The sequence below is a fragment of the Protomyctophum parallelum genome (genome assembly GCF_964188405.1).
Source record: "Protomyctophum parallelum genome assembly, chromosome: 6".
In the NCBI taxonomy this organism is placed as follows: Eukaryota; Metazoa; Chordata; class Actinopteri; order Myctophiformes; family Myctophidae; genus Protomyctophum; species Protomyctophum parallelum.
The window spans coordinates 45,066,985-45,089,603 of record NC_139701.1 but is presented as its reverse complement, the minus strand read 5'-3'; the positions used below and the strand labels follow the sequence as shown (position 1 = coordinate 45,089,603).

At 44.0% G+C, this 22,619-nt stretch overlaps 1 protein-coding gene across 1 annotated transcript in view; it reads right to left on the bottom strand.

Moving 5' to 3' along the window:
- Positions 1–15,830, bottom strand: part of LOC310859673 (lysine-specific demethylase 4A-like) — a 58,199-nt gene extending 42,369 nt beyond the window's left edge. Inside the window, exons 1-6 of the mRNA XM_083766353.1 lie at positions 15,707–15,830; positions 8,936–9,101; positions 6,488–6,663; positions 4,855–4,969; positions 3,571–3,752; positions 788–837 (exon numbers count right to left, since the gene is read on the bottom strand). Coding sequence (XP_083622479.1) covers positions 788–837; positions 3,571–3,752; positions 4,855–4,969; positions 6,488–6,663; positions 8,936–9,094 — 682 coding nt within the window. The 5' untranslated portion in view covers positions 9,095–9,101; positions 15,707–15,830. The remainder of the gene's footprint in view (positions 1–787; positions 838–3,570; positions 3,753–4,854; positions 4,970–6,487; positions 6,664–8,935; positions 9,102–15,706) is intronic.
- Between the last annotated feature and the right edge of the window lie 6,789 nt (positions 15,831–22,619).

Genomic DNA, 22,619 nt, shown 5'->3' with positions numbered 1-22,619 from the left:
TTACAGTCTTTACAGTGTGATTGATTGACAGTCAATGCTCACTAAACGAAACTAATGAGCATTGACTGTCTCCTCATATGCATCATGCACTCTGACTCTGGACTGTGATAACTAAACTAATGAGCATTGACTGTCTCCTCATATGCATCATGCACTCTGACTCTGGACTGTGATAACGAAACTAATGAGCATTGACTGTCTCCTCATATGCATCATGCACTCTGACTCTGGACTGTGATAACTAAACTAATGAGCATTGCCTGTCTCCTCATATGCATCATGCACTCTGACTCTGGACTGTGATAACTAAACTAATGAGCATTGACTGTCTCCTCATATGCATCATGCACTCTGACTCTGGACTGTGATAACTTATTGGTTCTCTTTTTTTTCATCCATCATGCACTTTAAATATCACCATGCACTTTACTCTGTGTTGTATGTTACGTGTTAGTTAGTGTTTTTATGTACTACGGTTATGTGGGAGCTCCCTAGTAATGTCGTTGTATGCTCAGTGTATGCTTTGTGTGCAATGACAAATAAGTCTATTCTATTCTAATCTATTGATTGATTGATTTATTAATTGATTGATTGAAATATGTATTAACAGTTTGCAGAATTACAGTACATTTCAAGCACAACTCAATACAAAGACTGTGAATACTTTCAGCACCATTGGCGAAGCTCTTCGTCAATTGAAGCCTCATTTTGATACTGACAAACAGTGTGTGTGATGTCATAATAACAGTGGGTGATGTCATTAAAACAGTGAGTGATGTCATCCTACCTTTAGCCAGCCGTTCCATCCGTTTCCCATGCTCAGGAGGGACAACATACCTGAAACAACACCAGATAGACAACGTTATTGTTTCCCATGCTCAGGAGGGACAACATACCTGAAACAACACCAGATAGACAACGTTATTGTTTCCCATGCTCCGGAGGGACAACATACCTGAAACAACACGAGATAAACAACTTTATTTTCCGTTCAATTTACATTAAATGGAAATTAGTCACTTTACAACAACATTACATAATGTACATAACGGATGCATTAAAATGCTGTATAAAATGCATTGCCTTGCCGATGACAACTGTTTCTACCCCCCCCCCCCCCCCCCCTCTGCCACTCAGGTGGAAGAGCGCATCACTGCATGCCTGGCTGACATCTCACAGTGGATGTCCTGCTTCTCTTCTTCCCAGCTAAGTCCTGCCCTATGCGGGAGCTAACTATCTCCGTAGACAACGCCCTGGTAACGGCTGACCCGAGTCCGACAGCCAGGAATCTTGGTGTTGTCAACATAACATACGACGAATTAGACCATTCCTCACCCAGGAGTCAGCCCATGCAGCTCCTACAACAGTCTTGTCAAAACTCGACTATTGTAACTCCCTCCTTACTGGCCTACCAGCATGTGCACTTAAGCCTCTCCAGCTGATCCAAAATGCCGCAGCTCGCTTGGTCTTCAACCAGCCAAAATTCTCACATGTCTCCCCCCTGCTCCGCTCCCTCCACTGGCTCCGGGTCGCTGCCCGCACAGAATACAAAACTCTGATGCTGGCATTCAAAGCAACCAAAGGCATGGCTCCCCCATATCTCGCAAGTATGATTGAACCCTACAAACCTTAGATAGCACTTTTTAGACTTAGATAGCATTTGATACAGACTTATAGCATGTTATGTGGACAGGCCAGCACTATAATTGCATTGTATGTAGTCATAGCACGTCATAGTACATATGTATAGCATAGTAGTATAGATGTATAGTTTATATGTATAGTTTCATTATATAGATATTCCACTGTTACGTGCTTAGCTTACGCATGTTTTATGATAAATGCTTTTTATATATGTGATGTATTCCCATGCTTTTTGTTCTTGCTTAATGTAAATCGCTCTGGATTAAGAGCGTCTGCTAAATGCATTGTATTTTATACAGTATTTAATGCATGTATAAAATGCATTAAAATACTGTATAAAATGCATTAAAATACTGTATAAAATGCATTAAAATACTGTATAAAATGCATTAAAATACTGTATAAAATGCATTCCCATAACACGGCAACAGAGATTATGGGCTGTGTGGATTAGGTGATTACAATTTAAACATTGTCTTATTTGACCCATTCTGACCTGAGATCAGATTCTAAAAATGTCTTCTACATCCTGACAGTTTTCTGAAAAAGCTGTGTTTCTATGTCAGTCGTTCTTCGATTTTTTTTCAAAAATAGCAGACCTACAAGCTCATAGCGCGCCACTCGGTGGCGCGCTATGAGCTTGTAGATCTGCTATTTTTCAATAGCTAAAGCATAACATAATGCTAACACCAAAAGGGGTTCCCGCCCAGAATGGGTTTAAATGTCCACAGACAGTCTTGGCACAGACAAAGTCTTGTAACACTTATCTAGTTTAGCTCTAAGCCCTGCCTGATGGTAGCCGGTGAAATGCAGGAACTACACTAAGTCACTGTTCAAATGCAGTACACACACTCGACTAATGGACCACTTATTATGTTTAGCGGAAATCGAATGCCCTCTCCATGCGTTGAAAAATGAAGGGACAAAACAACCAGGTGTAATCAGAGCACACAGGGGGTCTCCGCACCTGGCTGGCCCGCCCTCGGGTTTCCTCTGATAACAGCCAGGACGTCAGATAGACCGTCAGCTTGAGGTGGTCACTTGCACTGAGGTCAGGAACTGATTCTTAGTTTAAGATGTACAAGTATAGCTTCAAAAGGGCTCCAAGTTTACCTCCAGAGCACGGAATGTATTCCAGCAGAACTAGACGGGTCTACTGACCAATCCCCCCCCCCCCCCCCCCCCCCCCCCCAGAGCCAAACGTTTTGGAGACGTTTTACTAGGCCTAGACGTTGTTCCTACCAGGTCTTAGCCTGTCCGTAGTGACGGTAGGTCAGGTTGTTCCTACCAGGTCTTAGCCTGTCCGTAGTGACGGTAGGTCAGGTTGTTCCTACCAGGTCTTAGCCTGTCCGTAGTGACGGTAGGTCAGGTTGTTCCTACCAGGTCTTAGCCTGTCCGTAGTGACGGTAGGTCAGGTTGTTCCTACCAGGTCTTAGCCTGTCCGTAGTGACGGTAGGTCAGGTTGTTCCTACCAGGTCTTAGCCTGTCCGTAGTGACGGTAGGTCAGGTTGTTCCTACCAGGTCTTAGCCTGTCCGTAGTGAAGGTAGGTCAGGTTGTTCCTACCAGGTCTTAGCCTGTCCGTAGTGACGGTAGGTCAGGTTGTTCCTACCAGGTCTTAGCCTCCCCGTAGTGAAGGTAGGTCAGGTTGTAGTAGAGGTCCAGGTCTACCTACCAGGTCTTAGCCTCTCCACAGTGAAGGTAGGTCAGGTTGTAGAGGTCCATGTCTTCAGTGTGTTGTACCTACCAGGTCTTAGCCTCCCGTAGTGAAGGTAGGTCAGGCTGTAGAGGTCCAGGTCTACCTACCAGGTCTTAGCCTGTCCGTAGTGAAGGTAGGTCAGGTTGTAGAGGTCCATGTTGTACCTACCAGGTCTTAGCCTGTCCGTAGTGAAGGTAGGTCAGGCTGTAGAGGTCCATGTTGTACCTACCAGGTCTTAGCCTGTCCGTAGTGAAGGTAGGTCAGGCTGTAGAGGTCCAGGTCTTCTGTACTCCAGGCCAACGCACTCTTCCACATGCCGAAGAAGAGGCGCGGCGCGGCGACGCCCTTCACCGCGCCCTCCGCCATGTCCAGGATGGAGTGGAGACGAGACATGTTCCACTCCGTCACACCCTGAGACACGCAGACAGACACGCAGACACACACGCAGACACGCACGCACACACACGCACGCAGACACACACGCAGACACAGACACAGACACACACACACACACACAGACAGACACACACGCAGACACACACACACAGACACACACACGTACGCACACACACACAGACACACACACAGACACACACGCAGACACAGACACAGACACACACACACACACAGACACACAGACATGCACGCAGACAGGTAGGCAGGCAGGCAGACACGCACACACACACAGACACAAAGACACACACACGCAGACACAGACACAGACAGACACACACACACAGACACACAGACACACAGACACACAGACACACAGACATGCACGCAGACAGGCAGGCAGGCAGGCAGGCAGGCAGGCAGACACGCACACACACACAGACACACACGCAGACACACACGCACGCAGACACGCACGCACGCAGGCAGGCAGACACACACGCACGCAGACACACACACACAGACACAGACAGGTTATAAGACTCATCTGTAGGGATGGAACTCGATTAACCGATACCCGAAATAATCCGATAACAAGCTGTTATGAGGTCATCACATTTGGGCACATTTTGTGGCACAAGTGGCTATGATAATTTTTTAGCCCAAGGACTGTGTTTCTGCTAAACGGATGCTTGGAATGGATTCAGAATCATGAAAACCCCCCGATTAACAATCTCACCACATCGCAATGGCTGATTTTACACTCGCTGAACAAAGCAGATCTACAAGCTCACGACGTCGTGAGCTTGTAGATCTGATATTTTCAGCGTGCAACCAGGCGTAAAAATGACTTGTGTCTGCAGAGATTAAAATATACTGCGTATAACGCAGTATATTATATTATATATAATACACCAACAACCTCTGCATCCACGGGACGCTGATGTTACTGTACTCATCATGTACAGTAACAGTAAATAAAGAGACCTATTTAATCCATTTTGACCTGAGATCAGATTCTAAAAATGTCTTCTACATCCTGACAGTTTTCTGAAAAAGCTATGTTTATATGGGGTTAAAAGGGGTTCCCGTCCAGAATGGGTTAAATAAAGACCCTCACCGCGTCGTAGAGGGTCCCGCTGACCCCGGGTCCGTACAGCGGCGGGTTGAAGGTCAGACTCTTCCAGAACTTTCTCTCCAGCTCGTCAAAGTCTGCATAGCGAGGATGGCGGAACCTGCAGGGGGGACGATAATATGTGACGGACCCATAGACTGTAAAACATATGGACAAAGCGTTCCCCGGGTCTAACATGGTCGTAAAATGAAGCCTGTAATTCCTTGCACTGTAAGTCGTCATCTTTCTAGATCCGTTTGGGCCCAGCTGGCCATTGGCTGGCCCAGACAACGAGGCGGGACATCCCCCCTTCTTCTCCGTTGGTTTTATTTTGACTCGAGTGGGAGGGGAATCCCGATCATAGACTGTAACGGTAGCCACGCCCCTCAGAACATGCGCGACTTTATGGTAAAAAAAAATTATAAATGGGACCATACTTTTCCAAAAAGAATATTATGACATGAGAAATGAGACTTTAAACTAGTGACTGGAAGCAGAAAGTATTCATGACCATGTTTATTAAGGTAATACAGTCTAGGTGAAGTTGGGCCCAAATACACATTGGAACTATCCCATTGAGACAAAGCGGGGTGCTATGGGCTATAGTTCCACACATTGGAACTATGCCATTGAGACAAAGCGGGTGCTATGGGCTATAGTTCCACACATTGGAACTATCCCATTGAGACAAAGCAGGGTGCTATGGGCTATAGTACCACACATTGGAACTATCCCATTGAGACAAAGCGGGGTGCTATGGGCTATAGTTCCACACATTGGAACTATCCCATTGAGACAAAGCGGGGTGCTGTGGGCTATAGTTCCACACATTAATAATAATAATAATAATAATAATAATAATAATAAAACTTTATTTGTATAGCACCTTTCATGACATGAAATGCAGCTCAAAGTGCTTTACAGACTATGGAGAATAAAAGAAAAGCAAGGCAACGACATTAAAAAACAAGCAGTAATGCAATACAGTGAGGACATGAATAACAAAAAATAAAAGATCAATTAAAAGCAATGTTGTAGAAGTGGGTCTTGAGCTGCGCTTTAAAAATGTCTACAGAGGCTGCCTGACGAAGGTACAGTGGGAGTTTGTTAAACTACAGAGGCTGCCTGACGAAGGTACAGTGGGAGCTTGTTCCATGCCGACGGCCCGTAGAAGCAAAAAGCTGCTTCCCCGTATTTTTTAGTTGACATTTTTTTAAGCAAAGCGAGCAGGCCGGCAGTGGAAGACCTTAGGGGGCGGTTTGGGACATATTTAGGCAGGCAGTCATGTACGTAGGTAGGAAGGCGCGAGACCATTGAGAGCTTTATAAACAAGTAAAATAATTTTAAAATCAATCCTAAAAACAACCGGAAGCCAGTGCAGTGAAGCCAAAACTGGAGTAATATGTTCTCTCATCTTAGTCCTAGTTACAACTCTGGCTGCTGCATTTTGGACAAGTTGTAATCTGTCAGTTGTTTTCTTGGTTCACATTGGAACTATCACATTGAGACAAAGCGGGGTGCTATGAGCATGTGCAAACCTCCCGCAGGAGCCTAGGCCGCGCCTCCGTGCACTATCCTTCTTATTCATTCTAGTCTAAAAGGAGGAAGTAGGAACTAAAAGGAGGAAGTAGGAACAAACCTGTCCAGGTCAGAGGTGGTGTGGAACTCGTGGACGCTCATGGCTTTCTTCTGGATGTTGTACTGAGTGAACAGACCAGACTGGCCCGTCACCACCTGCTGGATGGGAGCAGGAATCACCAGGTCACCAACGTCCTCGTAACTCTGTCTGGGCCTCCAGTCCTTAGGAGGAATCACCTGGAAGACAATTAACCCATTTAGGCCTGACATCAAAATAAAAAATAGTCTTCTGAAAGAATATATATTCAAAGATTTGTGCCGCATTTTCACGATAACATACTCTCTCCCCATGCCTTCATGGTGGAGACAATAAAACATACTCTCTCCCCATGCCTTCGGCCTGGTGGAGACAATAAAACATACTCTCTCCCCATGCCTTCGGCCTGGTGGAGACAATAAAACATACTCTCTCCCCATGCCTTCAGCCTGGTGGAGACAATAAAACATACTCTCTCCCCATGCCTTCAGCCTGGTGGAGACAATAAAACATACTCTCTCCCCATGCCTTCATGGTGGAGACAATAAAACATACTCTCTCCCCATGCCTTCATGGTGGAGACAATAAAACATACTCTCTCCCCATGCCTTCATGGTGGAGACAATAAAACATACTCTCTCTCCATGCCTTCGGCCTGGTGGAGACAATAAAACATACTCTCTCCCCATGCCTTCAGCCTGGTGGAGACAATAAAACATACTCTCTCCCCATGCCTTCAGCCTGGTGGAGACAATAAAACATACTCTCTCCCCATGCCTTCAGCCTGGTGGAGACAATAAAACATACTCTCTCCCCATACCTTCAGCCTGGTGGAGACAATAAAACATACTCTCTCCCCATGCCTTCAGCCTGGTGGAGACAATAAAACATACTCTCTCCCCATGCCTTCGGCCTGGTGGAGACAATAAAACATACTCTCTCCCCATGCCTTCGGCCTGGTGGAGACAATAAAACATACTCTCTCCCCAACTTAAGCCTTCGGCCTGGTGGAGACAATAAAACATACTCTCTCCCCATGCCTTCGGCCTGGTGGAGACAATAAAACATACGCTCTCCCCATGCCTTCGGCCTGGTGGAGACAATAAAACATACTCTCTCCCCATGCCTTCGGCCTGGTGGAGACAATAAAACATACTCTCTCCCCATGCCTTCAGCCTGGTGGAGACAATAAAACATACTGTCTCCCCATGCCTTCATGGTGGAGACAATAAAACATACTCCCTCCCCATGCCTTCAGCCTGGTGGAGACAATAAAACATACTCTCTCCCCATGCCTTCGGCCTGGTGGAGACAATAAAACATACTCTCTCCCCATGCCTTCAGCCTGGTGGAGACAATAAAACATACTGTCTCCCCATGCCTTCATGGTGGAGACAATAAAACATACTCTCTCCCCATGCCTTCAGCCTGGTGGAGACAATAAAACATACTCTCTCCCCATGCCTTCATGGTGGAGACAATAAATCATACTCTCTCCCCATGCCTTCAGCCTGGTGGAGACAATAAAACATACTCTCTCCCCATGCCTTCGGCCTGGTGGAGACAATAAAACACTCTCTCTCCCCATGCCTTCGGCCTGGTGGAGACAATAAAACATACTCTCTCCCCATGCCTTCGGCCTGGTGGAGACAATAAAACATACTCTCTCCCCATGCCTTCGGCCTGGTGGAGACAATAAAACATACTCTCTCCCCATGCCTTCGGCCTGGTGGAGACAATAAAACATACTCTCTCCCCATGCCTTCGGCCTGGTGGAGACAATAAAACATACTCTCTCCCCATGCCTTCGGCCTGGTGGAGACAATAAAACATACTCTCTCCCCATGCCTTCATGGTGGAGACAATAAAACATACTCTCTCCCCATGCCTTCGGCCTGGTGGAGACAATAAAACATACTCTCTCCCCATGCCTTCAGCCTGGTGGAGACAATAAAACATACTCTCTCCCCATGCCTTCGGCCTGGTGGAGACAATAAAACATACTCTCTCCCCATGCCTTCATGGTGGAGACAATAAAACATACTCTCTCCCCATGCCTTCGGCCTGGTGGAGACAATAAAACATACTCTCTCCCCATGCCTTCGGCCTGGTGGAGACAATAAAACATACTCTCTCCCCATGCCTTCGGCCTGGTGGAGACAATAAAACATACTCTCTCCCCATGCCTTCGGCCTGGTGGAGACAATAAAACATACTCTCTCCCCATGCCTTCGGCCTGGTGGAGACAATAAAACATACTCTCTCCCCATGCCTTCGGCCTGGTGGAGACAATAAAACATACTCTCTCCCCATGCCTTCGGCCTGGTGGAGACAATAAAACATACTCTCTCCCCATGCCTTCGGCCTGGTGGAGACAATAAAACATACTCTCTCCCCATGCCTTCGGCCTGGTGGAGACAATAAAACATACTCTCTCCCCATGCCTTCGGCCTGGTGGAGACCTATCCTCACCTTAGCCAGTCCCGCCCGGTGTGCCCCCTGAGACTCCATGAAGGCCACGTAGCGAGGGAAGTCCTTGAACTCCTCCTTGGAGGGCGTGAAGGTCATGACCTTGACCTCCTCCTTGGAGGGCGTGAAAGTCATGACCTTTGGCGCCGTGTCAGAGGTCATCCTGGCACTGTTGAAGGAACACATCACATGACCTCGTCACAGGAACCAATCACTGTTGAAGGAACACATCACATGACCTCGTCACAGGAACCAATCACTGTTGAAGGAACACATCACATGACCTCGTCACAGGAACCAATCACTGTTGAAGGAACACATCACATGACCTCATCACAGGAACCAATCACTGTTGAAGGAACACATCACATGACCTCGTCACAGGAACCAATCACTGTTGAAGGTACACGTCACAGATCTGCTGTTTCCGGGGTGCAACCCAGCACTCTATAGCTATAGACGAATCCAGGAACGGGTCTCATGGTCGCACTAGAGTTCTCATCGGGCCCGAAAATTAAGGCCCGGCCCAAACTGGGCCCTAACTGATCAGGCCCTAGGCCCGGCCCGGCCTGACTAATTAGCATAGATTTTAGGCCCGACCCGGCCCTAAAATGTCGGGTCGGGCCTGGTCGGGTTTGTGCAGAATTTGAGAACTCTACACAGAGTAAAAGTGAAACGCCAGTCAGCACCATCTTCATAATAGATAAATACACAAACAGACAGAACAGAACTATTATTTTTATTATTCTAAACAAATTCAATATATATATTATTTATTTTTTCATGGAGCCCCAGGCCCGGCCGGGCCCTACTGATTAGCATACATTTTAGGCCCGGCCCGGCCCTAAAATGTCGGGTCGGGTCGGGCCTGGTCGGGTTCGGGCAGAGTTTGAGAACTCTTACGTATTTCCTGTAGGCGGGGGACGACATAGCTGCGGGGTTTAAACCCTCACCAGGCGCACCTCTTCTACTACAGTGAACGGCAGAGTGACTGATGTTTAGTCTGCCTCAAACGTTACTCTTTTACCTCCTTTTTACTAAACACTAACATTACAAAGATGTCCAGAACATCGGGATGAACCTGTGTAGTTTATGGCTGCTCCAACAGTAGTAGAGATGAACCTGTGTAGTTTATGTCTGCTCCAACAGTAGTAGAGATGAACCTGTGTAGTTTATGGCTGCTCCAACAGTAGTGGCAACATTAAAAAGAAAAGAAAAAACGGAATGTCAAAATATCCACCGCGGTGGCTGAGACCAGAGCCATTGAGTAATGGTTGAGGTAAAGCTGTGAAAGGTCCTGAAAGATACATAACGTCAGTCTTACCCAATACCATTTTTTTCTGTTTTATGAACACAAGGCTGCTGTATCTTATACCTCATACTAATTAAATGCTTAGTATGAGGTATAAAATACAGCAGCCTTGTGTTCATAAAACAGAAAGATTGGGACCATGAGACCCGTTCCTGGATTTGTCAATAGAGATGTGGTGAAACGACATGGATTTATAAACGAATTTGTTCAACGCAGAATGCTTCCAGTATATTCCTTAGTTTGTTGATAACATCATGTTATATCTCCTAATGGTACCGACATCATGTTATCTCTCCTAATGGTACCAACACCATGTTATCTCTCCTAATGGTACCAACACCATGTTATCTCTCCTAATGGTACCAACACCATGTTATCTCTCCTAATGGTACGAACACCATGTTATCTCTCCTAATGGTACGAACACCATGTTATCTCTCCTAATGGTACCAACACCATGTTATCTCTCCTAATGGTACCAACATCATGTTATCTCTCCTAACGGTACCAACACCATGTTATCTCTCCTAATGGTACCAACACCATGTTATCTCTCCTAATGGTACCAACACCATGTTATCTCTCCTAATGGTACGAACACCATGTTATCTCTCCTAATGGTACGAACACCATGTTATCTCTCCTAATGGTACCAACACCATGTTATCTCTCCTAATGGTACCGACATCATGTTATCTCTCCTAACGGTACCGACATCATGTTATCTCTCCTAACGGTACCAACACCATGTTATCTCTCCTAATGGTACCAACATCATGTTATCTCTCCTAATGGTACCGACATCATGTTATCTCTCCTAATGGTACCAACATCATGTTATCTCTCCTAATGGTACCGACATCATGTTATCTCTCCTAACGGTACCGACATCATGTTATCTCTCCTAATGGTACCGACATCATGTTATCTCTCCTAATGGTACCAACATCATGTTATCTCTCCTAATGGTACCGACATCATGTTATCTCTCCTAATGGTACCGACATCATGTTATCTCTCCTAATGGTACCAACATCATGTTATCTCTCCTAATGGTACCAACATCATGTTATCTCTCCTAATGGTACCAACATCATGTTATCTCTCCTAATGGTACCAACATCATGTTATCTCTCCTAATGGTACCAACACCATGTTATCTCTCCTAATGGTACCAACACCAACCATGTTATCTCTCCTAATGGTACCGACATCATGTTATCTCTCCTAATGGTACCAACATCATGTTATCTCTCCTAATGGTACCGACATCATGTTATCTCTCCTAATGGTACCAACACCATGTTATCTCTCCTAATGGTACGAACACCATGTTATCTCTCCTAATGGTACCAACATCATGTTATCTCTCCTAATGGTACCAACATCATGTTATCTCTCCTAATGGTACCAACACCATGTTATCTCTCCTAATGGTACCAACATCATGTTATCTCTCCTAATGGTACCAACACCATGTTATCTCTCCTAATGGTACCAACATCATGTTATCTCTCCTAATGGTACCAACACCATGTTATCTCTCCTAATGGTACCGACATCATGTTATCTCTCCTAATGGTACCAACACCATGTTATCTCTCCTAATGGTACCAACATCATGTTATCTCTCCTAATGGTACCAACACCATGTTATCTCTCCTAATGGTACCAACACCATGTTATCTCTCCTAATGGTACCAACATCATGTTATCTCTCCTAATGGTACCAACATCATGTTATCTCTCCTAATGGTACCAACATCATGTTATCTCTCCTAATGGTACCAACACCATGTTATCTCTCCTAATGGTACCAACATCATGTTATCTCTCCTAATGGTACCAACACCATGTTATCTCTCCTAATGGTACCGACATCATGTTATCTCTCCTAATGGTACCAACATCATGTTATCTCTCCTAATGGTTCCCGACATCAAGTTATCTCTCCTAATGGTACCAACATCATGTTATCTCTCCTAATGGTACCAACACCATGTTCTCTCCTAATGGTACCAACACCATGTTATCTCTCCTAATGGTACCAACACCATGTTATCTCTCCTAATGGTACCGACATCATGTTATCTCTCCTAATGGTACCAACACCATGTTATCTCTCCTAATGGTACCGACATCATGTTATCTCTCCTAATGGTACCGACATCATGTTATCTCTCCTAATGGTACCAACATCATGTTATCTCTCCTAATGGTACCAACATCATGTTATCTCTCCTAATGGTACCAACACCATGTTATCTCTCCTAATGGTACCAACACCATGTTATCTCTCCTAATGGTACCAACACCATGTTATCTCTCCTAATGGTACCAACACCATGTTATCTCTCCTAATGGTACCGACATCATGTTATCTCTCCTAATGGTACCAACACCATGTTATCTCTCCTAATGGTACCGACATCATGTTATCTCTCCTAATGGTACCAACACCATGTTATCTCTCCTAATGGTACCAACACCATGTTATCTCTCCTAATGGTACCAACATCATGTTGTCTCTCCTAATGGTACCAACACCATGTTATCTCTCCTAATGGTACCAACATCATGTTATCTCTCCTAATGGTACCAACACCATGTTATCTCTCCTAATGGTACCAACACCATGTTATCTCTCCTAATGGTACCAACACCATGTTATCTCTCCTAATGGTACCGACATCATGTTATCTCTCCTAATGGTACCAACACCATGTTATCTCTCCTAATGGTACCAACACCATGTTATCTCTCCTAATGGTACGAACACCATGTTATCTCTCCTAATGGTACCAACACCATGTTATCTCTCCTAATGGTACCAACACCATGTTATCTCTCCTAATGGTACCAACATCATGTTATCAGATCATGTACAAGCTCATAGCGCGCCACTCTTGTAAGTCTATTTTTTTCAGAAAACTGTCAGGATGTAGAAGACATTTTTAGAATCTGATCTCAGGTCAGAATGGGTTAATGTTGGTGATTATATATATAAAAGGTATTATCATATTAATTAAATGTATCATTGTTAAGTTTACTCTGTATATCCACGATTCCACGGGCATAATATGATGATGCCATTACAAGACATGGGCTACATCATGGAAGAAACATGTTTAATAAATTAACTGCAAGGTACTAAATTAATTGAGCAGTCTGTGTCATGTCATTCTTTCTTAATTTAAAGGGCACCTTGTGCAGCGCATTTTGGAGCGGGAAACCCATTTTGGTGCTTTAGCTATTGAAAAATAGCAGATCTACAAGCTCATAGCGCGCCACCGAGTGGCGCGCTACGAGCTTGTAGGTCTGCTATATTTTTTTTTAAATCGAAGAACCACTGTCATAGAAACATAGCTTTAGATTGTGGGGGCCTAAATAATATAGTAGAAGCGTTTTTTATCAAGATTTGATCAATGTCACCGCATGGTCCACACACTACAAATTAAGGGGAAAAAAAGAAAACAAGCCAAATTGCCAAAAGGGCAATCCAGCACCCCCTAGTGTCTATCTGTGCACGCCACTGACCACCATAGCAGCACAGCCAGGATCACCTTTTAGGCGTTTATGTTGTCCATTACAAGTCTGAAAGTCTCTCCGTTGTCACTGTGTGGTAAACACTAGTTATTTCAGCTGCTGTTACCTTTTCTTCTTGTTTTGGTTTTCAGTACAAACGTGCCCATGCTCCGTGAAGCGGAGGCTAAAGCAGTGGTTCCCAAGGTGGGGTCCGGGGACCCCCAGGAGGGAGTTCCAGGGGGTCCCCATGCAGCTAAATGATAGTTTGGAACCGAAATGGACCCTCATGGGTCTGAAACTCTGAGAGTGAACAAACACAACGCTCTCAGAGTTAAATTAACATCGATTTTTACAATATAAATATAAATGATATAATATAATACAAATCGGGGGTCCCAGAGATAGAAACCCATTCTGAACAGGAACCCATTTTGGTGTTTAGAATCATGTTATGCTTTAGCTATTCAAAAATAGCAGATCTACAAGCTCATAGCGCGCCACCGAGTGGCGCGCTATGAGCTTGTAGATCTGCTATTTTTGAAAAATCGAAGAGCGACTTGACATTTTTTAGAATCTGATCTCAGGTCAGAATGGGTTAATCAGACCAGTGTGTGTCCCAGTGGAAACCTCGTATGAATCTGATCTCAGGTCAGAATGGGTTAAATGGGGGGTCCGTAGAGACAGTCTACGGACCCCCCATTTAATTGCATTTCTACGGTAGACTAATGCATGTCAAACTGGGGGGGGGGTCCTTAAAATTAAACAGGTTGAGAATCACTGCTATATACCGTATAACAGATCTTCTCTTGTGGGGGTCCCTGCAGAGCATGTCTTTTTAAATGGGGGGGGGGGGTCCACTCCGTGGGATAATAAGTGTTTATTTGGGGGTCCTTGACGTGAAATAGTTTGGGAACCCAGTGGGCTAAATGGTGGTCAAACTGAGTCTTAACGTCTTAAAGGACGTTAAGGACATACGTTTAAAGTATTGAGTGTTTTAGTATAAAGCGTTGAGTCTTAACGGACGTTAAGGACATAAGTCTAAAGCATATATGTCAGACTCAAGGCCCGGGGGCCAAATCAGGCCCGTGAATGAATTATCTTTGGCCCGCGGGATGATATTTAATCAGTATTAGAACTGGCCCTCTGGTATATTATTGCACGGACCACCATGATACTACAAGTCCTGCTTTGTGAGGATCATAGAACAGGAAACTGAGCTTAATAATAATAATGCATTTTCAGTTTTAAATGCATTTACTTTTTTGCTGTTTGCCGTTTGGGACATCCTCCTGACCGCGGTGCCAGTGTGTTGAAACACAGTCCGGCCCTCGACTTCTACCAATTAGTTTATTTTGGCCCACCGTGTATTTGAGTTTGACATCCCTGGTCTAAAGCATTGAGTGTTTTAGTATTAAAGCATTGAGTCTTAACGTCTTAACGGACGTTAGTTTAAAGCATTGAGTCTTAACGTCTTAACGGACGTTAAGGACATCAGTTTAAAGCATTGAGTGTTTTAGTATAAAGCGTTGAGTCTTACATGAATAAAGTCTTACATGAATAAATAAAAGACGTTATTAAGGACGTTAAAACCAGGTTTAAGTTAAAGTATTGAGTGTTTTAGTATAAAGCCGTTGAGTCTTAACGTCTTTATAACGGCCGTTAAGGACATAAGTTTAAAGTATTGAGTGTTTTAGTAATAAAGCGTTGAGTCTGTATACCTGCAGGCTGTCTGTTCTGTGACACCACGGGGTGTTTTATCACATGTGTTGATGTTGTTTAATAAAAGACGTTATTAAGGACGTTAAAACCAGGTTTAAGTTAAAGTATTGTAGTGTTTTAGTATAAAGCGTTGAGTCTAAAAGACGTTATTAAGGACGTTAAAACCAGGTTTAAGTTAAAGTATTGTAGTGTTTTAGTATAAAGCATTAAAGTCTTACCTGCAGGCTGTCTGTTGTGACACCACGGGATGTTTTATCACATGTGTTGATGTTGTTTCCTAAAGGTGAGTCTTTAGTGTTTATAAACACTGTTAAATATAAATAAAAACAAAAGCGGTCACTGATCCGCCGCAGAGAACAACACACACTCCTCCATTATGATCACACGCACAGACTCCTGCGCATGCGCACTGCTGCTGGGTCTTCTGGGCGCTCTGTTTACAGCGAGGGAGGGAGGGGAGGGGGCGTGGTGTGTGCGTGTGCGTGTGTGCGTGTGCGTGTGTGGGTGTCAGTGTTGTTTTCGTGGACTAAAAATAAGACGATTACCTTTTTTCACTGACTAAAACTAAATAAAAACGAATCTGATGACTTAAACTAAGACTAAATATACTGACAATTTCGTCAACAAATAAAAACTAGACTAAAATGTTAGGAAGGGACTAGTGGACAAGAGATCCAGTATAAGTCATTTTACACTTGGTTGCATGCTGAAAATAGCAGATCTACGAGCTTGTAGATCGGCTATTTTCAGCAAGTGTAAAATAAGTCATTATGACGGCAACAAGGCCCGCCAAAATACATTTTAGTTGACTAAATCACCTGTAGATTTAGTCGACTAAAATCTTATGACATTTAGTCGACTAAAACTAGACTCACACTAAGACATTCCAGGTGACTCAAATGTGACTAAAACTATTCAGGAGACTACGACTAAAATTAAAATAGAAATTTGCTGCCAAAAAACACACTTCTGTGAATGAGTGGGTTATCATCGCAAACCCAAAGTGGGGTCCGGGGACCCCCAGGGGTCCTTGAGGGAGTTCCAGGCAGGGGGTCCCCAGCTAAAAGATAGTTTGGAACCAAATGGACCCCTATTATCATGGGTCTGTAACTCTGAGAGTTTAATTAACATTGATTTTTTACAATATAAATTGGGGGTCCCAGAGATAGAAATGTGCGTAGACTAATGCATGTCAAACTGGGGGTCCTTGAAATGAAGATGGTTGAAAATCACCATTAGAGCCGTAAAAACTTATCTTATGGGGGTCCCTGCATATATAATCTTCTCTTATGGGGGTCCCTGCATGGTAAAAGTCTTCTCTTATGGGGGTCCCTGCATATATAATCTTCTCTTATGGGGGTCCCTGCATGGTAAAAGTCTTCTCTTATGGGGGTCCCTGCATATATAATCTTCTCTTATGGGGGTCCCTGAATATATAATCTTCTCTTATGGGGGTCCCTGAATATATAATCTTCTCTTATGGGGGTCCCTGCATGGTAAAAGTCTTCTCTTATGGGGGTCCCTGCATGGTAAAAGTCTTCTCTTATGGGGGACCCTGCATATATAATCTTCTCTTATGGGGGTCCCTGAATATATAATCTTCTCTTATGGGGGTCCCTGCATGGTAAAAGTCTTCTCTTATGGGGGTCCCTGCATGGTAAAAGTCTTCTCTTATGGGGGACCCTGCATATATAATCTTCTCTTATGGGGTCCCTGCATATATAATCTTCTCGTATGGGGGTCCCTGCATATATTTTCAAACGGGGGTCCGCGGCGGGGTCTGCTGAATGCATTCATGGTCAATGACCTCTTATGACCAGCAGGGGGCAGTCTCGCCCCACGGCCCACACCATGCACTGACACCATAGGGTTGCTGGTAACCTCGCATCACCAGGCTTTCCACCGCCTCGGAGGAAAGCCTGGTCTCTGTTTCAAAAGTCTGTATGATCCGGGCTGGGGCCGGATGATGTGGTTACGTCATGTTGTAGTATTGTTTTGTAGTCAAGAAGCGGAAGCGGAAACTTCCTTTTCCCTCTAAATAAAAGCTCTCGCTTACGAGAGCTTTTATTGAGAGGGAAAAGGAAGTTTCCGCTTCCGCTTCTTCCTGTTTGTAAGCATATCATCCGGCTCCAGCCCGGATCATATACCGAAATGAAGTGGTGCCCAGGCTAGGTTGCTGGACAGAAGCGATGCCACTAATCTTGATGGATAAAGTTATGTATGTATGTTATTGTTATTATGTGTATACATATGCATATCTTTTATTTTCTTTAATTTTCTCTGGAGTTGTTAACCCATCTAGACTTTTAAGCACCAAACTGAATGTGTCCATATTTGTATATTATTTTTGTATTTAATGTTTTGGTATATGTGTATAACTGTGTCCTTTGTTCCACAACAGCTGTCTGTTTTTGTTTGTTTGTTTTGTTTGTTTTCTTCTGGCTTGTCTTTGTCATTGTCATAAAATGTAAAAATCAATACAAATATATATATATATATATATATATATATATATATATATATATATATATATATATATATATATATATATATATATATATATTTATTATCTTTATTGTTAATGGGATTTAATGTTTGTGTTAGGGACAAGTTGACATACATTTCCCCTTCATTGTCAAGGCGTTTCTAAAACAAACATTGAACTAAAAACAAACATTAAACCTGTATAGGCCTATATCAACAATAGATGGATATAACAAACATTAAACCTGTATAGGCCTATATCAACAATAGATGGATATAACAAACATTAAACGTGTATAGGCCTATATCAACAATAGATGGATATAACAAACATTAAACCTGTATAGGCCTATATCAACAATAGATGGATTAATAAAAACAAACATTAAACCTGTATAGGCCTATATCAACAATAGATGGATATAACAAACATTAAACCTGTATAGGCCTATATCAACAATAGATGGATTAATAAAAACAAACATTAAACCTGTATAGGCCTATATCAACAATAGATGGATTGAAAAAAAGAAATGTGGATTTTGGTAAATGCAGGTGTTGAAAGTTGGGCTTCCATTAAAAACCTATACTAATTAAAAATTTTAATGTTTTAATTATGCTTTAAAAGTAGCATGTGATGTGTAGAGTTTATTCATGATTCTGAAATTCATCATGTGATGTGTAGTTTATTCATGACTCTGAATTCATCATGTGATGTGTAGTTTATTCATGAGGACAGCGGTGGCTGAACGGTTTGCGGAGCGGTCTTGATATCAGAAGGTTGCTAGTTCGTATCCCCGGACCGGCAGGTTAACATTACCACCGCTGAAGTGTCCTTGAGCAAGGCATTGAACCTCTACCATGAAATGTTCTATGAGCATGCGGGCCTGGCTGTAAACAAGTTCTTGAGCTTAGTCCAGTTACCCTGGGTAAACATAGTACCTTTCCTTTCCTTAGTCCAGTTACCCTGGGTAAACATAGTACCTTTCCTTTCCTTAGTCCAGTTACCCTGGGTAAACATAGTACCTTTCCTTTCCTTAGTCCAGTTACCCAGGGTAAACATACTTTCCTTTCCTTAGTCCAGTTACCCTGGGTAAACATAGTACCTTTCCTTTCCTTAGTCCAGTTACCCTGGGTAAACATAGTACCTTTCCTTTCCTTAGTCCAGTTACCCTGGGTAAACATGGTACCTTTCCTTTCCTTAGTGCAGTTACCCTGGGTAAACATAGTACCTTTCCTTTCCTTAGTCCAGTTACCCTGGGTAAGCATAGTACCTTTCCTTTCCTTAGTCCAGTTACCCTGGGTAAACATAGTACCTTTCCTTTCCTTAGTCCAGTTACCCTGCAGGGTAAACATGGTACCTTTCCTTTCCTTAGTGCAGTTACCCTGGGTAAACATAGTACCTTTCCTTTCCTTAGTCCAGTTACCCTGGGTAAACATAGTACCTTTCCTTTCCTTAGTCCAGTTACCCTGGGTAAACATAGTACCTTTCCTTAGTCCAGTTACCCTGGGTAAACATAGTACCTTTCCTTTCCTTAGTCCAGTCACCCTGGGTAAACATAGTACCTTTCCTTTCCTTAGTCCAGTTACCCTGGGTAAACATAGTAGGCCTACCTTTCCTTTCCTTAGTCCAGTTACCCTGGGTAAACATAGTACCTTTCCTTTCCTTAGTCCAGTTACCCTGGGTAAACATAGTACCTTTCCTTTCCTTAGTCCAGTCACCCTGGGTAAACATAGTACCTTTCCTTTCCTTAGTCCAGTTACCCTGGGTAAACATAGTACCTTTCCTTTCCTTAATTCATTCCAAGCTTTAGTTTTGCAAATAAAAAACACTCCTTGGGCTAAATTTGGCCATAGCCACGTGCCCCAGGTGTGCCCAGGTGTGTCCAGGTGTGTCCAGGTGTGCCCAGGTGTGCCCAGGTGTGCTGACCTCATCTCTTCTCGCTAATTAGTGTCGATTTGGGAGTCCTTGACACGAAGCAATGCTTTACACCACCGAAAAAAACGATATTGTTCTTTCTTGTGCCACTCTATGAGCTTGTAGATCTGCTATTCTATTTTAAATGTGTGAGTGTGTGTGCGTGTGCAGGGGGAGGCGGGGCTGGTATCCGCTTCGAGCGCGACCTCTTAAGCCCTCCAACAATATATTTCTTCTGCAGCGGTTTCTGCTTTAAGTGGGGGGATATCGGTCGGGCAACACGTGAAAAGACGAGTTATAATGGGCAATTATGGGCACTGTATTTGACTGTTTTGACCGTAAACCTCAAGTTCAGCAGCATATACAATATACGGTAATATACAGGTGTGATGGTACAATTCAGGAGTTTACCGGAGTTTGTTGGAAAGATTAACGGGAGTTTCCTGTAATATACACCAGTGGCGTATCCAGCAATTACGTTTTGGGCAGACAAGATGTGTTAATTGTCGTCTCCCCGCGTAGGACAATCGCAGCACTAAAGGTTTTCAAAGAGATATACCTGCCAGACGAAAAGGATACAAAGGCTGAAAGGCATGCATTTACATTCCAATGGGTGATTGAGGTAGAAACCAAGCACTCTAGTTCTACTATACGAAATACTGCCGGAAGTGCTTCAAAATAGGAGCTCTGGGGTGCCAGAGTTGTCTGATCGCTTTTACTCTGAAAGCCATGAAACGGAAACACTTTCCTAAAAAAGTTGACTTTACAAAGTGACCTCACATCCCCGATCATCTTAATTTATTTTTTACGCTCCAAAAAGCGTTCATATTTTGCGGGAGAGACGGATGAGGAGCAGAAATGAAGCGCCAGCATATCGATCCATTCATCACCACGGAGAGCGCCCTGGATTAGGAGAGACGAGTCATTCTTTCCGCCGCGCTAACATGGGAGTCAATGACAAGCTAATAGTTGCACAGAGCGTTAGCGTACGGAAAGCGAAAAGCGAAATGCCAAAAAGAAATAGGAAAAATTCTGAATATTCTTATCTCGCCCGCGTCGCTAGGACGTCGCTAGGACGTCCACAGACGTCATAGGCACTAATTTTTCGGAATCCTTATGACGGCCTCAGGCGTCGTATGAACTGAAACGGTTAAAACTGGGAGAGCACTCAATGACGTTTGTGGGACAGGACAGACAGAGCAGATGAGTTGTTGTTGTTTATTTCAGCGAAGTACAGCACGGCACACAGGTTCAAGGCTCATGCCTGCAGACATGCTTCACACACAGGGCCCAGCTCCACACACAGGGCTCAGCTCACGCCCAACTGACTGACAGGCTTAACAGCCGACCCATCTGGGTTCAACCATGAAGGAAGAGAAAAATAAACAACAACAAAAAAATGGATTGGATTTGAATCCCAAGTAAACTTAAGGCTCCTTTTTTCCCTTTGTCCGTCAAAACAAGCTTTTTTTTTTCAACGGACCACCAGTTATGATCGTGTTTTGCACAAAGTATTTTCAAGATGCCGGGTGGAATTAATTAAATTAGTTCAGCGGCCGTGGCTTTAATTTTTAATTCTGCAGACAGTGCATATTTATTTTGCCAGGCATGACAACTCCAAGCATCACTCAACAAAAAATGGTAAAAATGTATTAAAAACAGTGTGGAAGGAACACGTTAATCCAACCAGTTGCTTTCCCCTCCATCATTGCCCCGGCTGGCCAGGGGGAGGCAGTATAGAGACCAGTTCCTTTCCCCTCCATCAGGCACCCTGGAGAACATGCTAACGCCACACAGAAAGGCCCTTTCAGAAACCCCACCGAGGGTATGGGCACTGATCTCAGCAGCTGTTGCTAGTCATGGCTGCCAGTTCCCACCTGACATTGTGTGGGAGTCCAGACTGCTCCAGACCGTACTGAATAACTGCTAGCTTACATAATGTCTTGAGGCTAGGACTGAAGTCTAACACATACAGGTCACCTGGGGTGTTATCTCCTCCAAAGAGGATGACACAATCTCCCACCATGCAACAGCACATATCCTTCATCCTATGTGGGTGTTTCCCCTTGGGATCAACCTTCTTATAGGAGAAGGTCTCTGGAATGAATTTGCACACACCATTGAAATTGTAGCCACCAAATATGTACAGCTCTCCATTGTAGGTAAAGGCTGGATGACCACCTCGTCCTTCTGGTAGAAGCTGTGTAGATGGTGTGTCCAGCCAGAGGTTGGTCTCTGTGTCAAACACTCTGATGGTGTTGTAGTGCTCACTCCACCCATAGCCTCCAAATACAAACATCTTTGTCCCGATGATGGTAGCAGAGTGACGTTCTGTAGCAGGAGGTGGAGTTCCTCTGGTGGTAATTAAAGTCCAGACCATTGTGGTGGTGTCCAACTTGTAGATGTCATTAGTGAGTATAGTCCATCCTCCATGGAGTATGGTCCATCCTCCATGAATATACATGACCTTCCCCAAAACACAGGCTGAGTGGTTCCTCCTCCCCTCTGGAACGGTCCCAGAAACCTGTGGTTTGAACCATGTGTGGGCGTCGACATCAAATGCATAAAGCACATTGCAGTAAGGATAACCTCCCCAGAGGTAGACAGTGTCTTCAATCAGCACAGCTGTTTGGCCCTCACGCCTGGAGGGAACCTCATGGTGGCGTTCTCCTGTTCCATACGTCTCTGGGGTCAACTTCCTCCAACATAAAGATACTGTGTTGAAGACG